The sequence below is a fragment of the Scardinius erythrophthalmus genome (assembly GCF_964197995.2).
Source record: "Scardinius erythrophthalmus genome assembly, chromosome: 14".
Classification (NCBI taxonomy): domain Eukaryota; kingdom Metazoa; phylum Chordata; class Actinopteri; order Cypriniformes; family Leuciscidae; genus Scardinius; species Scardinius erythrophthalmus.
In genome coordinates, this window is record NC_138234.1 from 21,875,312 (window position 1) to 21,894,943 (window position 19,632).

At 39.7% G+C, this 19,632-nt stretch overlaps 1 protein-coding gene across 2 annotated transcripts; it reads left to right on the top strand.

Moving 5' to 3' along the window:
- Positions 1-4,834: 4,834 nt before the first annotated feature.
- rab11ba (RAB11B, member RAS oncogene family, a) lies at positions 4,835-17,691 on the top strand. 2 transcript variants are annotated; one of them, XM_081384631.1, is made up of 5 exons: positions 4,835-4,953; positions 6,402-6,597; positions 16,748-16,941; positions 17,030-17,110; positions 17,404-17,691. In XM_081384631.1, the coding sequence occupies exons 1-5, from the start codon at positions 4,914-4,916 to the stop codon at positions 17,547-17,549; spliced, it is 657 nt and encodes a 218-aa protein (XP_081240757.1). In that variant the 5' UTR covers positions 4,835-4,913; the 3' UTR covers positions 17,550-17,691. The 2 variants fall into 2 exon arrangements, with proteins under 2 accessions (XP_081240757.1, XP_081240758.1); XM_081384632.1 differs by lacking the exon at positions 4,835-4,953 and adding an exon at positions 5,927-5,971.
- Positions 17,692-19,632: the final 1,941 nt, after the last annotated feature.

Consider the following 19,632-nt stretch of genomic DNA (forward strand, 5'->3'; position numbering starts at 1 on the left):
CTGTTCACGTCACTTCGGCTGATCCAGAGACGGTTCACGTCGCTTCGGCTGATCCAGAGACGGTTCACGTCGCTTCTGCTGATCCAGAGCTTCACGCCAGTCCAGCTAAGCCTGCACTTCACGCCAGCCCAGAGCCCTCTTCGCCGCTGGTCCTGCCCAGCTCAGAGCCCTCTTCGCCGCTGGTCCTGCCCAGCTCAGAGCCCTCTTCGCCGCTGGTCCTGCCCAGCTCAGAGCCCTCTTCGCCGCTGGTCCTGCCCAGCTCAGAGCCCTCTTCGCCGCTGGTCCTGCCCAGCTCAGAGCCCTCTTCGCCGCTGGTCCTGCCCAGCTCAGAGCCCTCTTCGCCGCTGGTCCTGCCCAGCTCAGAGCCCTCTTCGCCGCTGGTCCTGCCCAGCACAGAGCCCTCACCGCTGGATCTGCCCAGCACAGAGTCCTCACCGCCGTGGCCACCCGAGGGGTCTTCACCGCCGTGGTCGCCCAAGGGGTCTTCACCGCCGTGGCCACCCGAGGGGTCTTCTCCGCCGTGGCCGCCCGAGGGGTCTTCTCCGCCGTGGCCACCCGAGGGGTCTTCTCCGCCGTGGCCGCCCGAGGGGTCTTCACCGCCGTGGCCGCCCGAAGGGTCTTCACCGCCGTGGTCGCCCGAGAGGTCTTCGGACAAGATGGCCGACTCCACGCCTGGGTCTTCGGACAAGATGGCCGAAACCACGCCTGTATCTTCGGACAAGATGGTCTCCTCTGAGCCTGTGTCTGTTCCTGTGCCATGGTCGCCTGAAGGGTCGTCTCCTCCCTGGCCGCCTGAAGGGTCGTCTCCTCCCTGGCCGCCTGAAGGGTCGCCTCCACCCTGTTCGCCTGCACAGCCTTATTCGCCCTGGTCGCCTGCACAGCCTGATCTGCCCTGGTCGCCTGCACAGCCTGATCTGCCCTGGTCGCCTGCTCCGCCCTGGTCGCCTGCCCAGCCTGCTCCGCCCTGGTCGCCTGCCCAGCCTGCTCCGCCCTGGTCGCCTGCCCAGCCTGCCCAGCCTGATCTGCCCTGGTCGCCAGCCCAGCCTGATCTGCCCTGGTCGCCTGCCCAGCCTGCCCAGCCTGATCTGCCCTGGTCGCCTGCACAGCCTGATCCACCCTGGCCTCCAGTCCTGCTACAGTCTCCAGGCCTTCTGCTGCTCCACGGGCCTGGCCCTCCATCCCGCCCCCGAGACCGCCTCCGCTTCACCGCCCTCCTGAACTTTTTGTTGTTTTTATGGGCGTCAGGAGCCGCCCATAGGGGGAGGGCTATGTCACGATGTGGTTTTGTGTCCTGTCATGTTTAGTGGTTCCCTGTCTGTTTATTAGTCATCCCAGGTGTTTTCCATTAACCACGCCCCCTTGTTATCTTGTTTAGCTTGTTGGTCCCTGTGTATTTATAGCCCTTGTGTTTCTCTTGTTACTTTGTCAGTTGTTGTACGTGTAATGGTTGCCTCTGTGATTTCCCTGGTTTTGTTCCTTTGATCTTTGAGTTCTGTGTTTCTTGTTACTTTATTAAATAATCCTGCGTTTAGATCCTCGTCTTTGCCTGCCTTTCTCAGCAACGCTACACTTAGGATGTTTGCGTTGTGAAAATGTACAGGGAGATTTTAGATTTAAAAACTGTGTCTCTTTAGGCAATGTTTTTTTCATTCAAATCATAAAATTTCCTATTGATTCAATAGAACGCGTGAGCTCACTAGGGAATACCAATATGGCGGCGCGGTGGCTTCACTGACGTCATGAGCTATCCAGTCATTTTACTGTAGCGTTTTGGAGTTTTGTCACATTTTACTACTTTAGAGGCCTATAAAGACCTCATTTCTAATAAGTAGAAAAAAAACTAATGGTCATTTCTTATAGGGGACGTCCCATACATTATGCACGCCTCATATCAAAACATTTTACTGCAGCATTTTGGAGTTATTTCACATTTTACTACTTCAGAGGCCTATAAAGACCTCATTTCTAATAAGTAGAAAAAACGAATGGCCATTTCTTATAGGGGACGTCCCATACAGTATGCACACCTCATAACAAAACATTTTACTGTAGCGTTTTACTGTAGCGTTTTGGAGTTATGTCGAATATGACTATTTTAGAGGCCTATAAAGACCTCATTTCTAATAAGTAGAAAAAAGTAATGGTCAGTTTTGACAGGGAACGTCCCATACAGTATGCACACCTCATATCAAACCATTTTACTGTGGCGTTTTGGAGTTATGTCACATTTTACTACTTCAGAGGCCTAGAAAGACCTAATTTCTAATAAGTAGAAAAACGAATGGTCAGTTCTTATAGGGGACGTCCCATACAGTATGCACGCCTCATATCAAAACATTTTACTGCAGCATTTTGGAGTTATTTCACATTTTACTACTTCAGAGGCCCATAAACACCTCATTTCTAATAAGTAGAAATTCAGAATTTGTAGAGTGGTTGCTGGCGTCTTGTGAATGCTTGTGACGCCACTCACCATCGTAACTTTGGACAACAACGCTAGTCCCACTCACAACCTAGTTCCCAGCCAAGATCACCCAAACTGTGAGGATCAGCAGCATGAGCCCACCGAAAGCAGCGAGAATGAATTCAACCGAGAATGAAGTCCCGTCCAACCTCCCTCTCCCACCACCTCTCCAAACCACTTGTAATAAATGTGTATGTTTCCTCAGTATCTGTATGTTTCTGCAGTCCCAAGACACTCCTGCCACCCAGTCATCTCCTCCTCCCATTTGTCCCGCAGTGCATCTCAGCCTCCTCTCAGTGGCACGGCTACATCTTGGGCCTGCTGGGAGCCATCTCCTCCTGGGAGTGTGGAGACTGTGGCTCCGCCTCCAGCCTCTGAGTGCTCCGCCTCCGCTCCACCTCTACCCGTTGCCCTGGCTCCTGTGCTCTTACCACCCTCGACTCCAACGTGGACCATTGGCCATTCGGCCTCGCCGGGCTCCCTCGGCACGTCGGCTCCACTTGGGTTGGTCATCGCACCACTTTTGCCATGGACTTGTGGCCCATTTGTTGCCCTGTGGCCCTCCACCTCTTCAGCTTTGGCTAGCCCCGCACTCCCTCAGGCTCCACCTTCACATATGGTCGCACCAGCTCAGCCTCTAACCTCTAACCATTAGTTTTTTCTCAGGTCTTTGTGTCTCACTGCCTCATGGCTTCTCTGGCTACGCGGTGTGCTCCACCACTGTCGTCACCACCGGCAGGCCCCATGGTGGCGTCGGGACTCTTCACTCCATGGCTACTGCCTCCTGCGCCGCCGCCGTGGGAGGCAGTCCTGGCTGTGGTCTAATTATTGGAAATGAGGTCTTTATACACCTCTAAAGTAGTAAAATGTTAAATAACTCCAAATTGCTGCAGTAAAATGTTTTGAAGAACTGACCATTAGTTTTTTCTACTTATTAGAAATGAGGTCTTTATAGGCCTCCGAAGTCGAATAAATTGACGTATCTCCAAAATGCTACAGTAAAATGGGACATTGAATTTCAGAAACTTTTAATGTAGTAAAAAATATATATGAAAACAAAAACAAAAGATGTATTAAGAAAGAATGTATACTTTATTTTACTGCTTTTTTTCTGCAAATAATAATCTCTACATAAAAGTAAACCTCTACATAAAAATTTTCTAGATGTGACCTATAAAGAAAAAAAAAACATTAGTCAAAGAAATACACAACTTGCAAAGACAACATGAGTGTAAATTAAAAGGATAACAGAGTAAAGTACAAAAACTCTCGAAATATGCCATCTTATTATATCGTCTCTCACAGATAGATAGATAGATAGATAGATAGATAGATAGATAGATAGATAAAGAAGAAAAAGATAGAAAAAAAGAAAGAAAGAGAGAGAGAGAGAAAGAAAGAGAGAAAAGAAAGAAAAAAGATAGATAGATAGATAGAGAAGAAAAAGATAGAAAAAAAGAATAAAGAAAGAGAGAGAAAGAAAGAAAGAAAGAAAGAAAGAAAGAAAGAAAGAAAGAAAGAAAGAAAGAAAGAAAGAAAAAAGATAGATAGATAGATAGATAGATAGATAGATAGATAGATAGATAGATAGATAGATAGATAAAGAAGAAAAAGATAGAAAAAAGAAAGAAAGAAAGAAAGAAAGAGAGAGAGAGAGAAAAGAAAGAAAAAGATAGATAGATAGATAGATAGATAGATAGATAGATAGAGAAGAAGAAAAAGATAGAAGAAAAAGAAAGAGAGAGAGAAAGAGGAAAAAGAAAGAAAAAAGATAGATAGATAGATCGATAGATAGATAGATAAAGAAGAAAAAGATAGAAAAAAGAAAGAAAGAAAGAAAGAGAGAGAGAAAAGAAAGAAAAAAGATATCCAAGCGGGCAGTTACACTATCTATCTATCTATCTATCTATCTATCTATCTATCTATCTATCTATCTATCCATCCATCCATCCATCCATCCATCCATCCATCCATCCATCCATCCATCCATCCATCCATCCATCCATCCATCCATCCATCCATCCATCCATCCATCCATCCATCCATCCATCCATCCATCCATCCATCCATCCATCTATCTATCTATCTATCTATCCATCCATCCATCCATCTATCTATCTATCTATCTATCTATCTATCTATCTATCTATCTATCTATCTATCTATCTATCTATCTATCTATCTGAATTGATAGATAAATAATTTGTATACAACACTCACTGCTGCAAACGTTTTTGCATGCGTTAATGAAATTATGTGTATTAAAATCTGCTCTGTCCGAAATAGAAAAGTAATTCTCTGTCCGAATCAGTTCTGTTTGTTTTGTGAACCGGTTCAAACAGACATGAAAAAGATCCGACTCAAAAGCGATTCGCTCACGAATCGGACATCGCTAATCAAGGGAGATCCGCCGCCAACAACAACACCATTTCAGTGCGGTAAACCAACCATGGGGACCCGTGACGACGAATACGATTATTTGTTTAAAGGTCAGTGATTCATGTAGTATCAAAGAGAAGAATAGACGTGTTTTGTTTTCCTTTATTATCAAAGAAAACAGCAAGTTTCCTGAAAGACTGTGGCTAGCTGGTTTAGCTGGAATGCTAGTGTGCTGACATTAGCTATCGAAATATTAACCGGTGACTTTCCAAGAATCATAAGTTAAAAGTAGATTAATACATTTCAGTAGGGATTTTCATGATTTGCATTGACAGTATTCACTTAACCATTATGCAATTCGATTAATTTAGTTTGTATAATGTTAGCTAAGCAGCTACATAGCTCTCAAACTGCAGTAAAAGCTAAAGTGAACTATATAAAACTAACGTTAACGTTACCTGTTTTAATATAAGCAGTTCGTACCTAAACGACAAACAAAATCTGTTCAATTCACGTTAGCGGAATATGCTTCTATACCAATAACGTCGAAAAACGGGCAACTTTCTTATTCGTTTAGTAATGTGTTGCTTAATATTTAACGTTAGTGTGGTTGTGTTGTTAGGCCATATGAAACTTTTTGTCGTTTATTACACAAGAGTCCCTTCTTGATGTTCAACAGGCCAAATTTGGTCATTAACCTGCAATTGTAAGCATTTTTGTAGCTGGGACGTATTTACAACCCGTAATTTAGTTAAATCATTAATCTGACAGATGAACTATGTAATGTGAAGGTGACAACTGTAGATTATCATGACGTCATTCTAAAAACATTTGTGTGTGTGTGTGTGTGTGTGTGTGTGTGTGTGTGTGTGTGTGTGTGTGTTTTGCCCATTCAAATACGCCTTGTTCCTGTTGGGCTCCATTAAGTTCCTGATTTTACACTAAGCCTTTAAAAAGTTTGAGTGGGTGAGAAACCACAAATAACTGTAGAGGTTTCACAGATATACGCCACATTGGTTGTTCTTAAGATTTCTTGTTGAAAGATTTGACATGTTTATCTACAACCGTTTTGTGAATTACTTCAGGTTTCTAGGAAAAGTGAATGGTGACCGCGTTGCAACAGACACAGTATGAGCTGTTTGATATTTTCTATGCATTTCTCATTCTTTATGCAATTTGACTAAGCCTATGTTTCAGTTTTTATGGTGTCAAATTGATGGAGCAAAGGGAAAATGACAGTGGAAGTGTGTGTTTGTATAGATTGTGGCTTCTCTCTTATCTCTCTGGCCTTGTCGTGTGGAAGTAACCAGGATGACTGACTAATCTAGTGTTTCTGCTTTTCAAATGATGACATTGTATGTATATGCTTTGGATGCACACTTTGGTTTGTGGTTTAATTTCAAGGACTGTTCTGTTTTCTGGCCTTTTTATTCGTATGGTGATGGATGGCTGTAATAATATCTTCACTATGAATATGGTTTTTATAAGGGCAGCTATGAAGGGTTATTAGATATCAGTTCTCGCTCGAAACAGCCTGATGTTTTCTTATGTTTTCTAGTGGTACTCATTGGAGACTCGGGTGTGGGGAAGAGTAACCTGTTGTCCCGTTTCACTCGGAATGAGTTCAACCTGGAGAGCAAGAGCACCATTGGTGTGGAATTCGCAACCCGCAGCATCCAGGTGGACGGCAAGACCATAAAGGCTCAGATCTGGGATACAGCAGGACAGGAGCGCTACAGAGCCATCACATCAGCGTGAGTACATGAGCACTGGGAGCACACACAGCAGGTCCCAAATTTTTTTTTTCAGATCTGCAGGGATTAAAGTTCTCCGTCGCTACGACGGATTTCCGTTAATTGCAGTAAGTCCATGACGGATTTTCGTCATTGCGGGTTCCAGTCTGTCCTTAAAGTCTTAAATTCACTTTTCATAATTTTAAGGCCGTAAATAGGCTTTCATTTCTCAAATAGTGTAATAAATATCTTAATTTTAGTTTGAATAGGTCTTAAATTAAGGAAAGACGAGGTGTATTCACCCTGCTGAGGGGGATGTGATCAAAGCCTGGAGTGGAGCAAAAGCACGTTCCTCTCTCCACTCTAAGCACTCTGTAATCACTCCGCTCATAGTCCACTCCGGGTTTTCAATAGGCTATGTGCACAAGCGTCGCGACGAACTTCCGCTATTGTCAGCTGTCGGCATATCAGTTTCCGGTTTACGGCCGCTTCATCGGCATCCGCTGTAAACAAACAAGATGAGTGCTGCTGTTGTACGAAATAAAGAGATAACTATGTGCGTGACACATCTAAGTTTCTAAGAACTGTAGGTGGATCTTACGGCCGTTTCCCACATACTCCGTGTGTGTTTGTGTGTGTGTGTGTGTGTGCGGTGCAGGAGCAGCACGCGCTATAGTGCTTCATATATGATGCGTTTGCAGTGAATAACTGATTCACGGCTGTACCACAAACACTTACTATTTTTATTTAAAATCCAGAAGTTACGCTGCAACTTTTATTTAATAAAATGTTTTTTTTTCAGCATTGCGATTCTCTTTGTACACATAACCTACACTCTTTAATGGACGCATGCACGTTTAAACACAATTTAAACATCGTAGGGCTATTATTCCATGCATTACTTATATTAAGTTGCTCAAGCAAGTGGTCAAATATTTAACTGTAAATTGACAAAAACAGCCGACTCTCATATGCCTTTTCTTTTCCATTTAAATGTTAATCAAATAAATCTTGCATGTCACAAAGAACTTGTTTTTCCACCTCCACGAATGAGACTACAATTTATTTAATTAAACGCATTTATGGTGAAATTACTACATTTTCATGTCAATCTTTGTTAATTTTGACCACGAAACATGTGCTGTCATTTTAATTCAGCGTTTGCAGCACAGCAGAAATAGACTCGGTGCGGAAACGATCTAGATAAATTGTAATTTGTCAATAAATTGTAATCTCACCATAAATGCATTTAATTATATAGGCCTACTACTATTTTTCACAGTCATCTTTTTACTTTTAGAAGACCGGGGTAAAGCAAGGTAAACTACAATTTACTTCAACAAGGCGCCATAATGATCAACACTCTCATTCGTGGAGGTGGAAAAACAAGTTCTTTGTGACATGCAAGATTTATTTGATTAACATTTAAATGGAAAAGAAAAGGCATATGAGAGTCGGCTGTTTTTGTCAATTTACAGTTAAATATTTGACCACTTGCTTGAGCAACTTAATATAAGTAATGCATGGAATAATAGCCCTACGATGTTTAAATTGTGTTTAAACGTGCATGCGTCCATTAAAGAGTGTAGGTTATATGTGTACAAAGAGAATCGCAATGCTGAAAAAAACATTTTATTAAATAAAAGTTGCAGCGTAACTTCTGGATTTTAAATAAAAATAGTAAGTGTTTGTGGTACAGCCGTGAATCAGTTATTCACTGCAAACGGATCATATATGAAGCACTATAGCGCGTGCTGCTCCTGCACCGCACACACACACACACACACACACACACGGAGTATGTGGGAAACGGCCGTAAGATCCACCTACAGTTCTTAGAAACTTAGATGTGTCACGCACATAGTTATCTCTTTATTTCGTACAACAGCAGCACTCATCTTGTTTGTTTACAGCGGATGCCGATGAAGCGGCCGTAAACCGGAAACTGATATGCCGACAGCTGACAATAGCGGAAGTTCGTCGCGACGCTTGTGCACATAGCCTATTACCGCTCACGGAAAGTGCATGTCAGGCTACAGCTGAGCGCTGAGGTAGAACTATATTTCAGTGACGCACTTATAATGCAGGTAGGGCTGGGCGATATCGATATAAAAAATATATCGATATATTTTTTAAATGCGATATGGAATTAGACCATATCACATCGATATAGTTCAAATTTGCGCTGTGATCCTTGCTCCCCGCGCCTCCGCTCCTCCTTTTCCACACTGCGTGCGTGTTTAGAGCATGTTATGTTATGAGAGGCGAATCATGACTACTTCAGAAAACCCAGCACAATAGGAACTACCAGGCAGGCAGTGACATAAGTGTACGCTGAAATAAAGTTTTTCACCTCAGAAAAACGAACTTTCTTGTCCTGTCAGCCGTTATCCTGTTCTCGTAGCGCACACTCAATTGCACGCGCAAATTCAGCGGCGCGCGCTGTATTGCTTCACTGATCAAGTGCAAAAGAAACTACGAGCATGCAACGCCGTTACGTTGTAAATTACACGAAATAAAAGTAATGCAGGTATGATTCTCATTCTATTCACCAGTTTCCATGTTTCATTAACAGTTATTGTTAATATTGTGTATTCACCATGGTAACTGTCGTTTCCATATAACCCCAAAATGCCACTATTTTTCTTTGTGTTATTTTTTATATTTTTAAATGACTGTAGTGGCTCATACCAACATTGTATTAACAAAAACTAGTTTGGGACTGCTATTTAATAGCTTTAGCCTAGGCCTAATGTTTACAGTGCTATGCATAAGTTTAGACACCCATGCTAAAGTTGACTAAAAAGAGGAATAAAAAATCATCTTTTGGAAACTTAACTTAATGCCTTAATTTTTAAAATTAGGAAAAATCCAACCTTAAAGCTCCAAGATGTAGGGATTTTGTAATAAAATTTACAAAAATAACTTGCACAGTGTGATATATTTCCTCCAGTTATGTACTTACAATATCTCAAAAGTCTCCAAAGATTTTTTATTTCAGAGAAATTCCGATTTTAAATAACTGGCCGTCCCGGAAAAGAAATGTCGCGCCTCAGTGACGCAATGTCCGCTCTCTCTATCCTTCTTTCCGGTGTGGACCATGTGATAGGATATTCCACCACACCGGATTTTTTATTTTATTTTTTTACAACTTTATTGAGGTTTTTTTCTTATCACAATAAACAATAAAGACATCTGACAAAGAATAAAAAAAGGAATAAAATAAAAAATATGACCCACCACACCGGAATATCGCATGGTCAAATGCGGAAGTGGTGGTTAAAGCGTTATAGCCATAGACTGTATGGTTATAGCTGTTATGGATCACGAACTCTTTGGCGAGTATTGAAGTGCCAACAAAACGAAAGCGTCCATATTCGGATACACGCGGAGTCACGGACTGTGTGACAAACGGAGGAATAAAACCCGGATAAATATCGGCAGGCGTTTTCGAGATGGAGAGAGCTGCGCGTCTGGACTTGTCAGAGACTCTCTCGCGAGTGTATTGAGACAGGTAAGACATGCAACTGTCAATAATAGCACTTATAAACAAAGTTATATTGCTCTTTGTACTTTGGTAAGGCTTTTTATCACGTGTGGTGACCGAGATTATGGCAGTACAATTACAATCGGAGATGATGTTAAAAAAAATATTTAGTCATTACTTGCAAATGTTCGTTCAAATTTACTTTTAGATATTGGTTTGAACACGTTAAACAACACGGCATTAACCATAAAAAACGTAAAACTGCACAACATTAACCAAACAAATCATTTGACAAATAGCTGTATGTTGTAACGGGATAGCCTAATATAGCATAACATTTCACGTCCCTTGCAGTTCATTAATTATGATGACATAAAATAATACGATAAGACATACAGGTAATACAAAAACGAATAAATTACCTCATCCGTGATCATGATTCATTAATTCCATTTAGATACATCGCTAGATGGTGAAAACGCATTATAAACCACATCTCCCATCGTCACCTCCTTCATAGCGTCATCAAGCTTCGCCTTTGTTATTGTTGGAAACTGCGCCCTCTTGTGGTCAAATACCAAAGTCACATACTGGAGCTTTAAAGGACACCAATTTTCTTTGTGAATAAATAATGTATCGTAAATAAATAAATGTTCTTCCTTAAAATACAGGGTGCATAAGTTTGGACACCCCTATGTTAAATTCCCATAGAGGCAGGCAGATTTTTATTTTTAAAGGCCAGTTACTTCATGGATCCAGGATACTATGCATCCTGATAAAGTTCCCTTGGCCTTTGGAATTAAAATAGCCCCACATCATCACATAGCCTTCACCATACCTAGAGATTGGCATGGTTGTATTTCAGTTAGCCTAATAGCTAGTTTGATTTGCATTGAGAGATGATCTTATGGAAAGTATCTCTAGGTATGGTGAATGCTATGTGATGATGTGGGGCTATTTTAATTCCAAAGGCCAAGGGAACTTTATCAGGATTCATAGTATCCTAAAAAATAAATAAAAAAAATACTTAAAAATAAAAATCTGCCTGCCTCTATGGGAATTTAACATAGGGGTGTCCAAACTTATGCACCCTGTATTTTAAGGAAGAACATTTATTTATTTACGATACATTATTCATTCACAAAGAAAATTGGTGTCCTTAAAGGTTGGATTTTTCCTATTTTTTTAAATTAAGGCATTAAAGGTATAGCGGAGGATCTTTTTACTTCCGGGTGGATACCCTATACCAGGGGTTTTCAAACTTTTTGTGTGTGTGGACCACTATTTGTAATCAAGAATTTTCGCGGACCACCTCATAATACACATAATAAAATATGTCTACACAGAGTCCTACCTGAATTAATCTGCACCTCTAAATAGGCTTACTAGCTCTAAAACTATCATTGGTCATCACATCAGTACAACAGGCTTGTTAAAAGAAAGTTTACTGCACACAACGGCTGCCACATATTTAATTTATTTATTTACTCAAGCGCCCGAGGGCATAATCAGGTTCATTTGAACAACAGGCTTATTTCCATAGCAATGGAGTATGAAATCTATACAGTAATAAGAACACTGGAATATAGTCAACATTTCAAAACCTTTGGTGATTTTAGGGGATTATTAATCTTCAGAATTTTACAACTCCTCAAAAAGTACCTAGGCTTGAGTTTGTCCACTTAAGAGCACATCCGCAAAACATTTCAGAAACGCGAGATCAAGAAACTAACTGGAAATTAAAATAATAACAGGCCTTATTCATTCCATTTATAAACATTTCGTTTCATATAAACTGCCTATGCCTAACTGTGCGTTCACACCGGACGCGAGCGCGTCAAATTCAAAAAGGGATCATATGTCAAAATCGCGCCTGCCCCGTCTAGTGATACGCTTGACCACTTTGTATCAATTCCCGCGTCAAAACAAAAGTTTGAAGCGAAATTTCGTCCGGTGTGAACGCACCATTAAAGGATATGCGTGTGATGTGATAATGAGATAATATTTGCCTCTGCCCTTTTCCAGTGTTGCCAGATTGGAACGGTGATTTCCAGCCCAAAAGCTCACCAAAACCCGCCCACTACAAGAAAAAACCGCCCAAAATTTTACTGCCAAAATAATATGATATAATTTCATTACCATGTCATTCAAGGTTGATAAGCACAATTTGTATCTCCTTAAAACAAATAACAATGATAAAAAAAAAAAAAAAATAAATAAAAAAATCCAGGAAAACAGATCAAAACGGCAATAATTAAGGAGAATTAGCCAATATGACTAAAATGTCCAGATGGACACTGTCAAAACGGCAATCAAGAAATGAACCGATGACTTTAACCCTCGGAAGTACACATTGCAGAACATAACGCAGAATTTAGCAGTCAAAACTGATTCATCGTTGATTCAAACCTTTTTCAGCAGGTGTCAGGGGCGAGTATAGTGCAGTCTGGACGGTGTAAAGTTGCCGATGTCTGGTACGGTTAGGCTAGTGTGCACATGACCATGGACATAACTGTGCTCTCCTCTCAGAGTTATAGTCACCATCGATATATCCCACCACGTGTACATTTTTAGATTTGCTCACTATCTCACTCTTTACTGTGTACATACAACTTAGTAGAGGCATTAGCCATCACTTGAATATACAGCTACAACTTATCGCGCTCAATCGCATCTGCCTGCTGATCGCTGATTGGCTAAAAGTGCGTGCTCGTCGGTGATGTCAACACCAATGCCAGCTGACTCTGCATGGGCGTGTGTGTACAGTAATGTCATGATGACTGATTTTATGGACTACATGCACACTTTATTTTAGTTTTTTAACCAATTAGACTTTAAAATGTAGATGTTTGAAAACCGCCGAACTGATACCAAACCAGCCCAAATTTTGTCCACCCGCCCAAACCCTTTTTAACCCGCCCAATCTGGCAACACTGCCCTTTTCTCTTCAGAGAACCTGTTGCTATCCACCGAACCAATGTTGTGGTTCTAACGGCACAAACTTGAATGTCACGGCCGAACACCACTAGGCTTTTTTAGTAATCACACAATAACTTGACAATTTAATTAAAATGTTACATCAATATAGGCCTACATATTCTTTTTACTTTTTTTATGTGAATTTCCTGGTAAAATGAAGGTAAAAAAAATATTATTTTATATTTCATTTTGCCTTTCCACGGACCACCTGCAGTACCCTCACGGACCACTAGTGGTCCGCGGACCACAGTTTGGGAATCGCTGCCCTATACTATTGGTCCTCCTAATTGTCAATCATTCTGGTGAATCAATCAAACTTTTCAAAAAGTGGAGAGGGCGGGACTTATCTAAAATTCGTAAAGATCCTCCGCTATACCTTTAAGTTCAATTTCCAAAAGATGATTTTTTATTCCTCTTTTTAGTCAACTTTAGCATGGGTGTCTAAACATATGCATAGCACTGTATTTATTAGTACTAGTCTTTACTATTAGTCATATTCTTACAATTTATGTTAAGTAAAGGGGAAAAGTAACTTGTGTGTTAACAAATTTTGTGTAAACGTGTTATAATTTGCATATATATATATATATATATATATATATTAGAGGTGGGCATAGATTATTTTTTTTAATCTAGATTAATTTTTAAATTAATCTAGATTAATCTAGATTAAAATGGCTCATTTGAATTCTACCGAAGGCAGTCAGAATATGTGTGCTACCCAAATAATGACTATAAAAGTAAGTCTTTGAGAACGGGTTTCTCAAGCCAGGTGGCGCATTAGACCAGGGGCTCATCTCCTGTTTCCAAAATGCATCACAAACTGCTTGAGAAAGCTGTTCTACTCATAGACTGTAAAAGGTTACTACTGTACTGTTACTGTACATAGGCAACATTAGGTAGGCCTATGTTATTATCAGGTACTATAGGTTATCAATTAGGGATGGGCGATATGGCCTAAAATCCATATTGTGTATACATTGCAGCCTCTTGCCATAACGATTCAGAACAGGTTACACAGACCCTGCTAAACAACTGCTAAATGTTTTTTTTTGTTTTGTTTTTTTGAAAGGGTTTATGTAGTTTTGAGAACATATATTGTGCAAAACTGTAAGTATACAACATCATTTTGCAGATAAATAAAATTTAAGTACACTAGCTGCAGAGACTTTTAGGTCTAGGCTAATGTTTATTATGGCTTGGAGCTTATGAAACCCCAAATTTAAAATGAGAATATTGTCTAACTGATGTCTTTTCAGTTAAAAAGAAACACAACAACGATTCTTAAAATCGGGCGCTTTTAAAAAAAAGAGATTATGTGCTACACCACTCACTAAGATATATTGGGAATAATACGCGCGCGCTGGTATTCAGTGATATGTTTCGTTTTGAATTTGGTGGTAGAACGGATTAGTCGTGTGTTTACTTACCGAACTGTTACACCACACAGTCTACGTCGGACGGCTTAAATCCGAACCAAGTCCAAATAATGGATGTTGCACCGATTACACTTTCACTTTCAGCCGTGTTTACTTCAGATGACGACGAATATGATGCGTTGCAGCCGCGTGTTCCTCGCGGCCGCGGGTAGATTGCGTCATCATAGCTTGTGTAGCTTGAGCCAGCTCCCAACCCAACTTGGAGAATAGATTAACGGCGATATTTTTTTTATCGCGCGATAAGCCGATAACGGCCCACCACTAATATATATATATATATATATATATATATATATATATATATATATATATATATATATATGCAAATTATTAATTATATTAGTATGTTCCATGCCTGGTTTTCATAGATTAAAATATAGCTTTTAAAATACGCCTACTGGCAATATAAAAGCGGTTTAAAACGTCTCCCCTTAAAACGCTATTGGTCTCGACTATTTAAAAAGTTAAAGGAATATGACTTGGCCTAAAAAAAAAAATTTCAGTCAGAAGAATTTTTTTCACTTTAATCCCTGGATCTGATAATACAAAAAAACCTTTACATTTTTAACTTGAAATTATTTTATTATTTGAATTCCATTTACAGTTTTTCTCAATCGCTTTGGCACATTTTTTGAAACAGTCTTAACTTTCTCTAAACTGTAAGCTCAATTGTCACAATTGTTTTCTTGAACATCAGAACTCTATTGCATGTCTGCAAAACGTAGTAACATTTAATTCATGCTTCAAACCCTAGTTATTGTTCCAATGGCACCAAAAGGAAAGGTGTTTTTGTCATCGTGTGAGGCACACTGGTCAAAACGTTTAGATGTTTTTTCACTGTGGAAATATTCGTTATATACAAATAATATGCTTATTATACTGTACAAGAATGTTTTGTCTGTGTAAATACAGATTCAGAGAGTAGGTAAAATTGACTGGGAATAGTCAATACCGTAACACACACAAAAAAATGAACATTTGTATTTTTAAAGTACATTTATTTTTGCAGCAACGTGTTACATGTAAACTGAAAATTCTCAGTTACTTGTTCATTTTTACACACTATTATGTCTAACACATACAGTACATATCTTCTTAATTACATATCTTCCTATTGCTCTTCCATGACAAGAATTTTTAGTTTACATGTTACACATTTCTAGAAACAAATGTACTGTAAAAATACAAATGTATTTATACAGTACTGATGTAACTGCTGCTGTTCAGAGTTATGATGTTCCCCCATATTCAAAAATGGTGGTGATTGTGCTGTCAGCAACTCTATATATATACATATACATATACATATATATATGTATATATATATATATGTGTGTGTGTGTGTGTGTGTTTCAGACTTGATTGGTTGGTTGACGGGTAAGATTGTGATTCCTATTTTGTTACAACGGCAGGCTATGTGCCAATTTAGCAAATTTGCCAAACAATTTGCTTAAATCAATAAGAAATTCAAATCCGATGTGAACAAGAAAATAATTGTTCAGACAGAGATCTGAACCTATTGTTTAGAACCTATTGTTCTCATTTAAGAAGTGAGCCAAAGCGATTTGAGAAAAACTGTAATATGATAATTTGATTTATTTTATAGAAATATAATTGATAATATTATAACTATTGATAATTGCTTTTTATATAATAGTATAATAGTATAACTATTTTACCAATAGTAATAGCTCTATAAAATTATTTTAGTTGAATAATTCTATAAAATAATAGAATTGCAATAGAAATAATTAATAATTTTATAAAACTTAAATATCAACAACTATTAATCCTAAACTATTAATAATCCACTGCATCATTTAGTAATTTTATTAATCATTATTGATGAAATTATAATATTTAGAATACTCTAATTTATTACTTAGAATAATAGTAGCAGAAGTAGTTGTTGTTTTTTTGTAATTTATCAAAAGTAATAATTCTATGAAGTAATTTCAGAGTTATGGTTCAAATTATATTAATTTTATTTCTATTTAATATTATTATCATTTTAATTCTTGTTTAGAAATATTGACCATACAGAATTATCAGTTATAAAATTTTTTTTAAATATAGTATAATAAGTAATTTCATAGATGAATTGTATACAAATATCAAAATTGATTACAAATAATTTAATTCTTAATCTACTGCATCACTTTTGAGTCATTGTCAGAGCAAATGTTTACATCCATTGATCTTTACTGAATATGATCCTGTATGATATCCATTTTCAGTGTGTGTTTTGCGTGGATCTCATTTACAGGTACTACCGGGGTGCAGTTGGAGCTCTTCTGGTCTATGACATCGCAAAGCATCTGACTTACGAAAATGTGGAGCGCTGGCTGAAGGAGCTGCGGGATCACGCGGATAACAACATTGTCATCATGCTGGTGGGCAACAAGAGTGACCTGAGGCACCTGAGGGCCGTGCCCACCGATGAGGCCAGAGCTTTTGCAGGTGAGCGTCTCCTCCGGCTTTTTCATGATGGTGGATAAGAACGGATCTACTTAAGGTGTTAAAATATCTCTCATCTTGTGTCATGCAGAGAAGAACAATCTCTCCTTCATCGAAACATCGGCTTTGGACTCCACAAATGTGGAGGAGGCATTTAAAAACATACTAACAGGTGGGTCCTGATTCTGATTAAAGGTGCGATCACATTAGTGAAATTTCAAAACGGTTTAGTAGACAAAAATGCAAGTAATTTTGTAAGTAAACGTATTTTTGTTGGTCAGCGTGGCGAATCTGCTCGACCAACTCAAAACCATTGGGAAACCTTTCGCCCTTGCGCAAAATTCAGTGGATTGCAATTGAAATGACTGGAATTTGCCCCGAAAATGTGCAGTTAATGATAAATGTGACCACACCGTAACACATTCCCATTGGGCATCTCAAATGAAATGTCTCTTTTTGTTGCAGAAATCTATCGGATCGTGTCACAGAAGCAGATCGCCGACAGGTCCATGCATGACGAGTCTCCCGGGAACAACGTAGTGGACATCAGTGTGCCGCCCACTACTGATGGGTTAAAGGGCAACAAATTTCAGTGCTGTCAGAACCTGTGACCCCACTTCCCCCGGCTCTACCCCGACCCTTGGGCTTCAGTTCCCCTCTATTTATCTCGGCTTTGCTCCTGTGTGTTGTGCTATGGCTACGGCTCTTTCCTCTTTTTACCTTGTTGTGATTTCCACACAAATTCTAGACGTCCCTTAGAAGCGTGAATCTCTAGGTAACATTCCTTGTTTTTTGTTTTTTTTTAGGGGGTTCTTGTTTGTTTGTCCCTGTTTTTTTTTCTTTACTAGTATCCACTCTCTGAATTAACGTTTGCTCGGCAAAATGTTTTTTCTCGGAAGTGATTATTCGGGCGCTGATCGTGTGATCCGCTCCTACAGAAAAGGGATGGTGAGGGATCAGTGTGTCTTCGGCTTCCAGCCACTCTGATGGGTATCCTCTGGGATCCACACTAAGCGCCCGCCGTCTGTTGAGCCAGATCCCAGAGTAAATGGGCAAGTTCTTCGGAGAAAAAAGTGCACATTTGCGAATTCGTCTTGTTTGGATCACGGGGATACCAAAGGAGGGCTGCTGTCATCTTTATTTCAATTCTTATCCATTTCAAGCATCACACCCCTAGTCCTATTCTGCAATGTTTTACGCCAGGGCTGACGGGTGTGAATTAGTGCAATTTGATTGATGAGTTCAAATTGCCGTATATATAGCAGTTATGTGAATGCGTCTATTAAGCATTTCATTAGAAATTATTAAAATAACAGTTATATATATATATAAATATATATATATATATATATATAAACTATTCATTGCATTGCTGAGGTATTATAGCTCTTCAGTGGGAAAATGCAATGTTCCGCAGTGTTTTAGATGGTCAGTTGTTTCACCGGTCTGTGAAAACGTAACTATATATTCGATTGTTTGACTTTAAGTGATATGGCTATTTTGGAAATGCCTTATGATTTCCCATACTGTGATTAAGATGCCTTTTTCAAGTGTGGTTATGTGACATTTACACATTCATGAAGTCACAACAGCTGTTTTGCCTTTTATCAGGTTACGTAAAAATGGAAAATAAACCAAATTACTGTCACAATTGCTATCATGATTTTTTTTTTTTTTTTGACTCCATATTGCACAACACACCTGTCTCAGCATGACATGTATGTCTGAATCTGTACCTAAAACTAGATGTACCGCATCGCGGTACAAAATATGACCGCCGCTCAGGCCTGCACTGGCTTTCCACAAAAATAAATTGTTGTATACGTGTTTATGTATATACCTAAAAAAAGTAGTAGTATGTGCATGTGTGTGTGTATGTGTGTGTGTGTGTGTGTGTGTGTGTGTGTGTGTGTGTGTGTGTGTGTGTGTGTGTGTGTGTGTGTGTGTGTGTGTGTGTGTGTGTGTGTGTGTGTGTGTGTGTGTGTGTGTGTGTGTGTGTGTGTGTCTGTGCGTGTATGTATGTGTGCGTACATGTGTGCGCGTGTGTGTTTGTGTGTGTGTGTGTCTGTGCATGTGGATTTGTATGTGTGTGTATGGGTGTGTGTCTGTGCGTGTGGATGTCAGTGTGTGTGCATGCTTGCGTTTGTTTGTATTCCTGCATGTGTGTGTGTGTGACAGTATCATCCTAAACCAGCAACCCTTCGCTCAACAGCACCATCTACAGGCCGATGAGTGTACAGTCACTAAATGTGCACATAAATGAATTTATTTTATACCCCCCCATGGATGAAATTCTACGAAACTTAGCAGAGGATACCCCCAGAGGATGTCAAGTTAATCATACACATGAAATATGGTGCAGTTCTGAACATCTCCACTGAAGATAGGGGCGATTAAAGCAGAATAATAATGCATTTTCATTTTTTATGGGAGGGGCACAAATCACAAATGAGTGATTATGGGCTAGGTTGATGTGGGCCCTTAAGAGCAACATACCATAAAAATTTCTTCATCCTCGGTGCCACGGTTCAGGTAGTTATTTAAGAAAAACTGCATTTTTTCAGTTTTGGGGGGGCCCAGCGCAGGGGGGGGGAGTGGCCCCCGGGGACCAAACGAAATTTTTCCGTAGAAGTCTAGTGGGGCTACATGCCCACCAAATTTCATGTTCCCCGGTGTTTCGGTGTCCCTGGTATC

Coding starts and splice junctions, on each gene's coding strand:
- rab11ba (XM_081384631.1), top strand. CDS start 4,914: ATGGGGACCCGTGACGACGAATACGATTATTTGTTTAAAG. Junction 4,954..6,401: donor ATACGATTATTTGTTTAAAG/GTCAGTGATTCA, acceptor TATGTTTTCTAG/TGGTACTCATTGGAGACTCG. Junction 16,942..17,029: donor TGAGGCCAGAGCTTTTGCAG/GTGAGCGTCTCC, acceptor TGTGTCATGCAG/AGAAGAACAATCTCTCCTTC.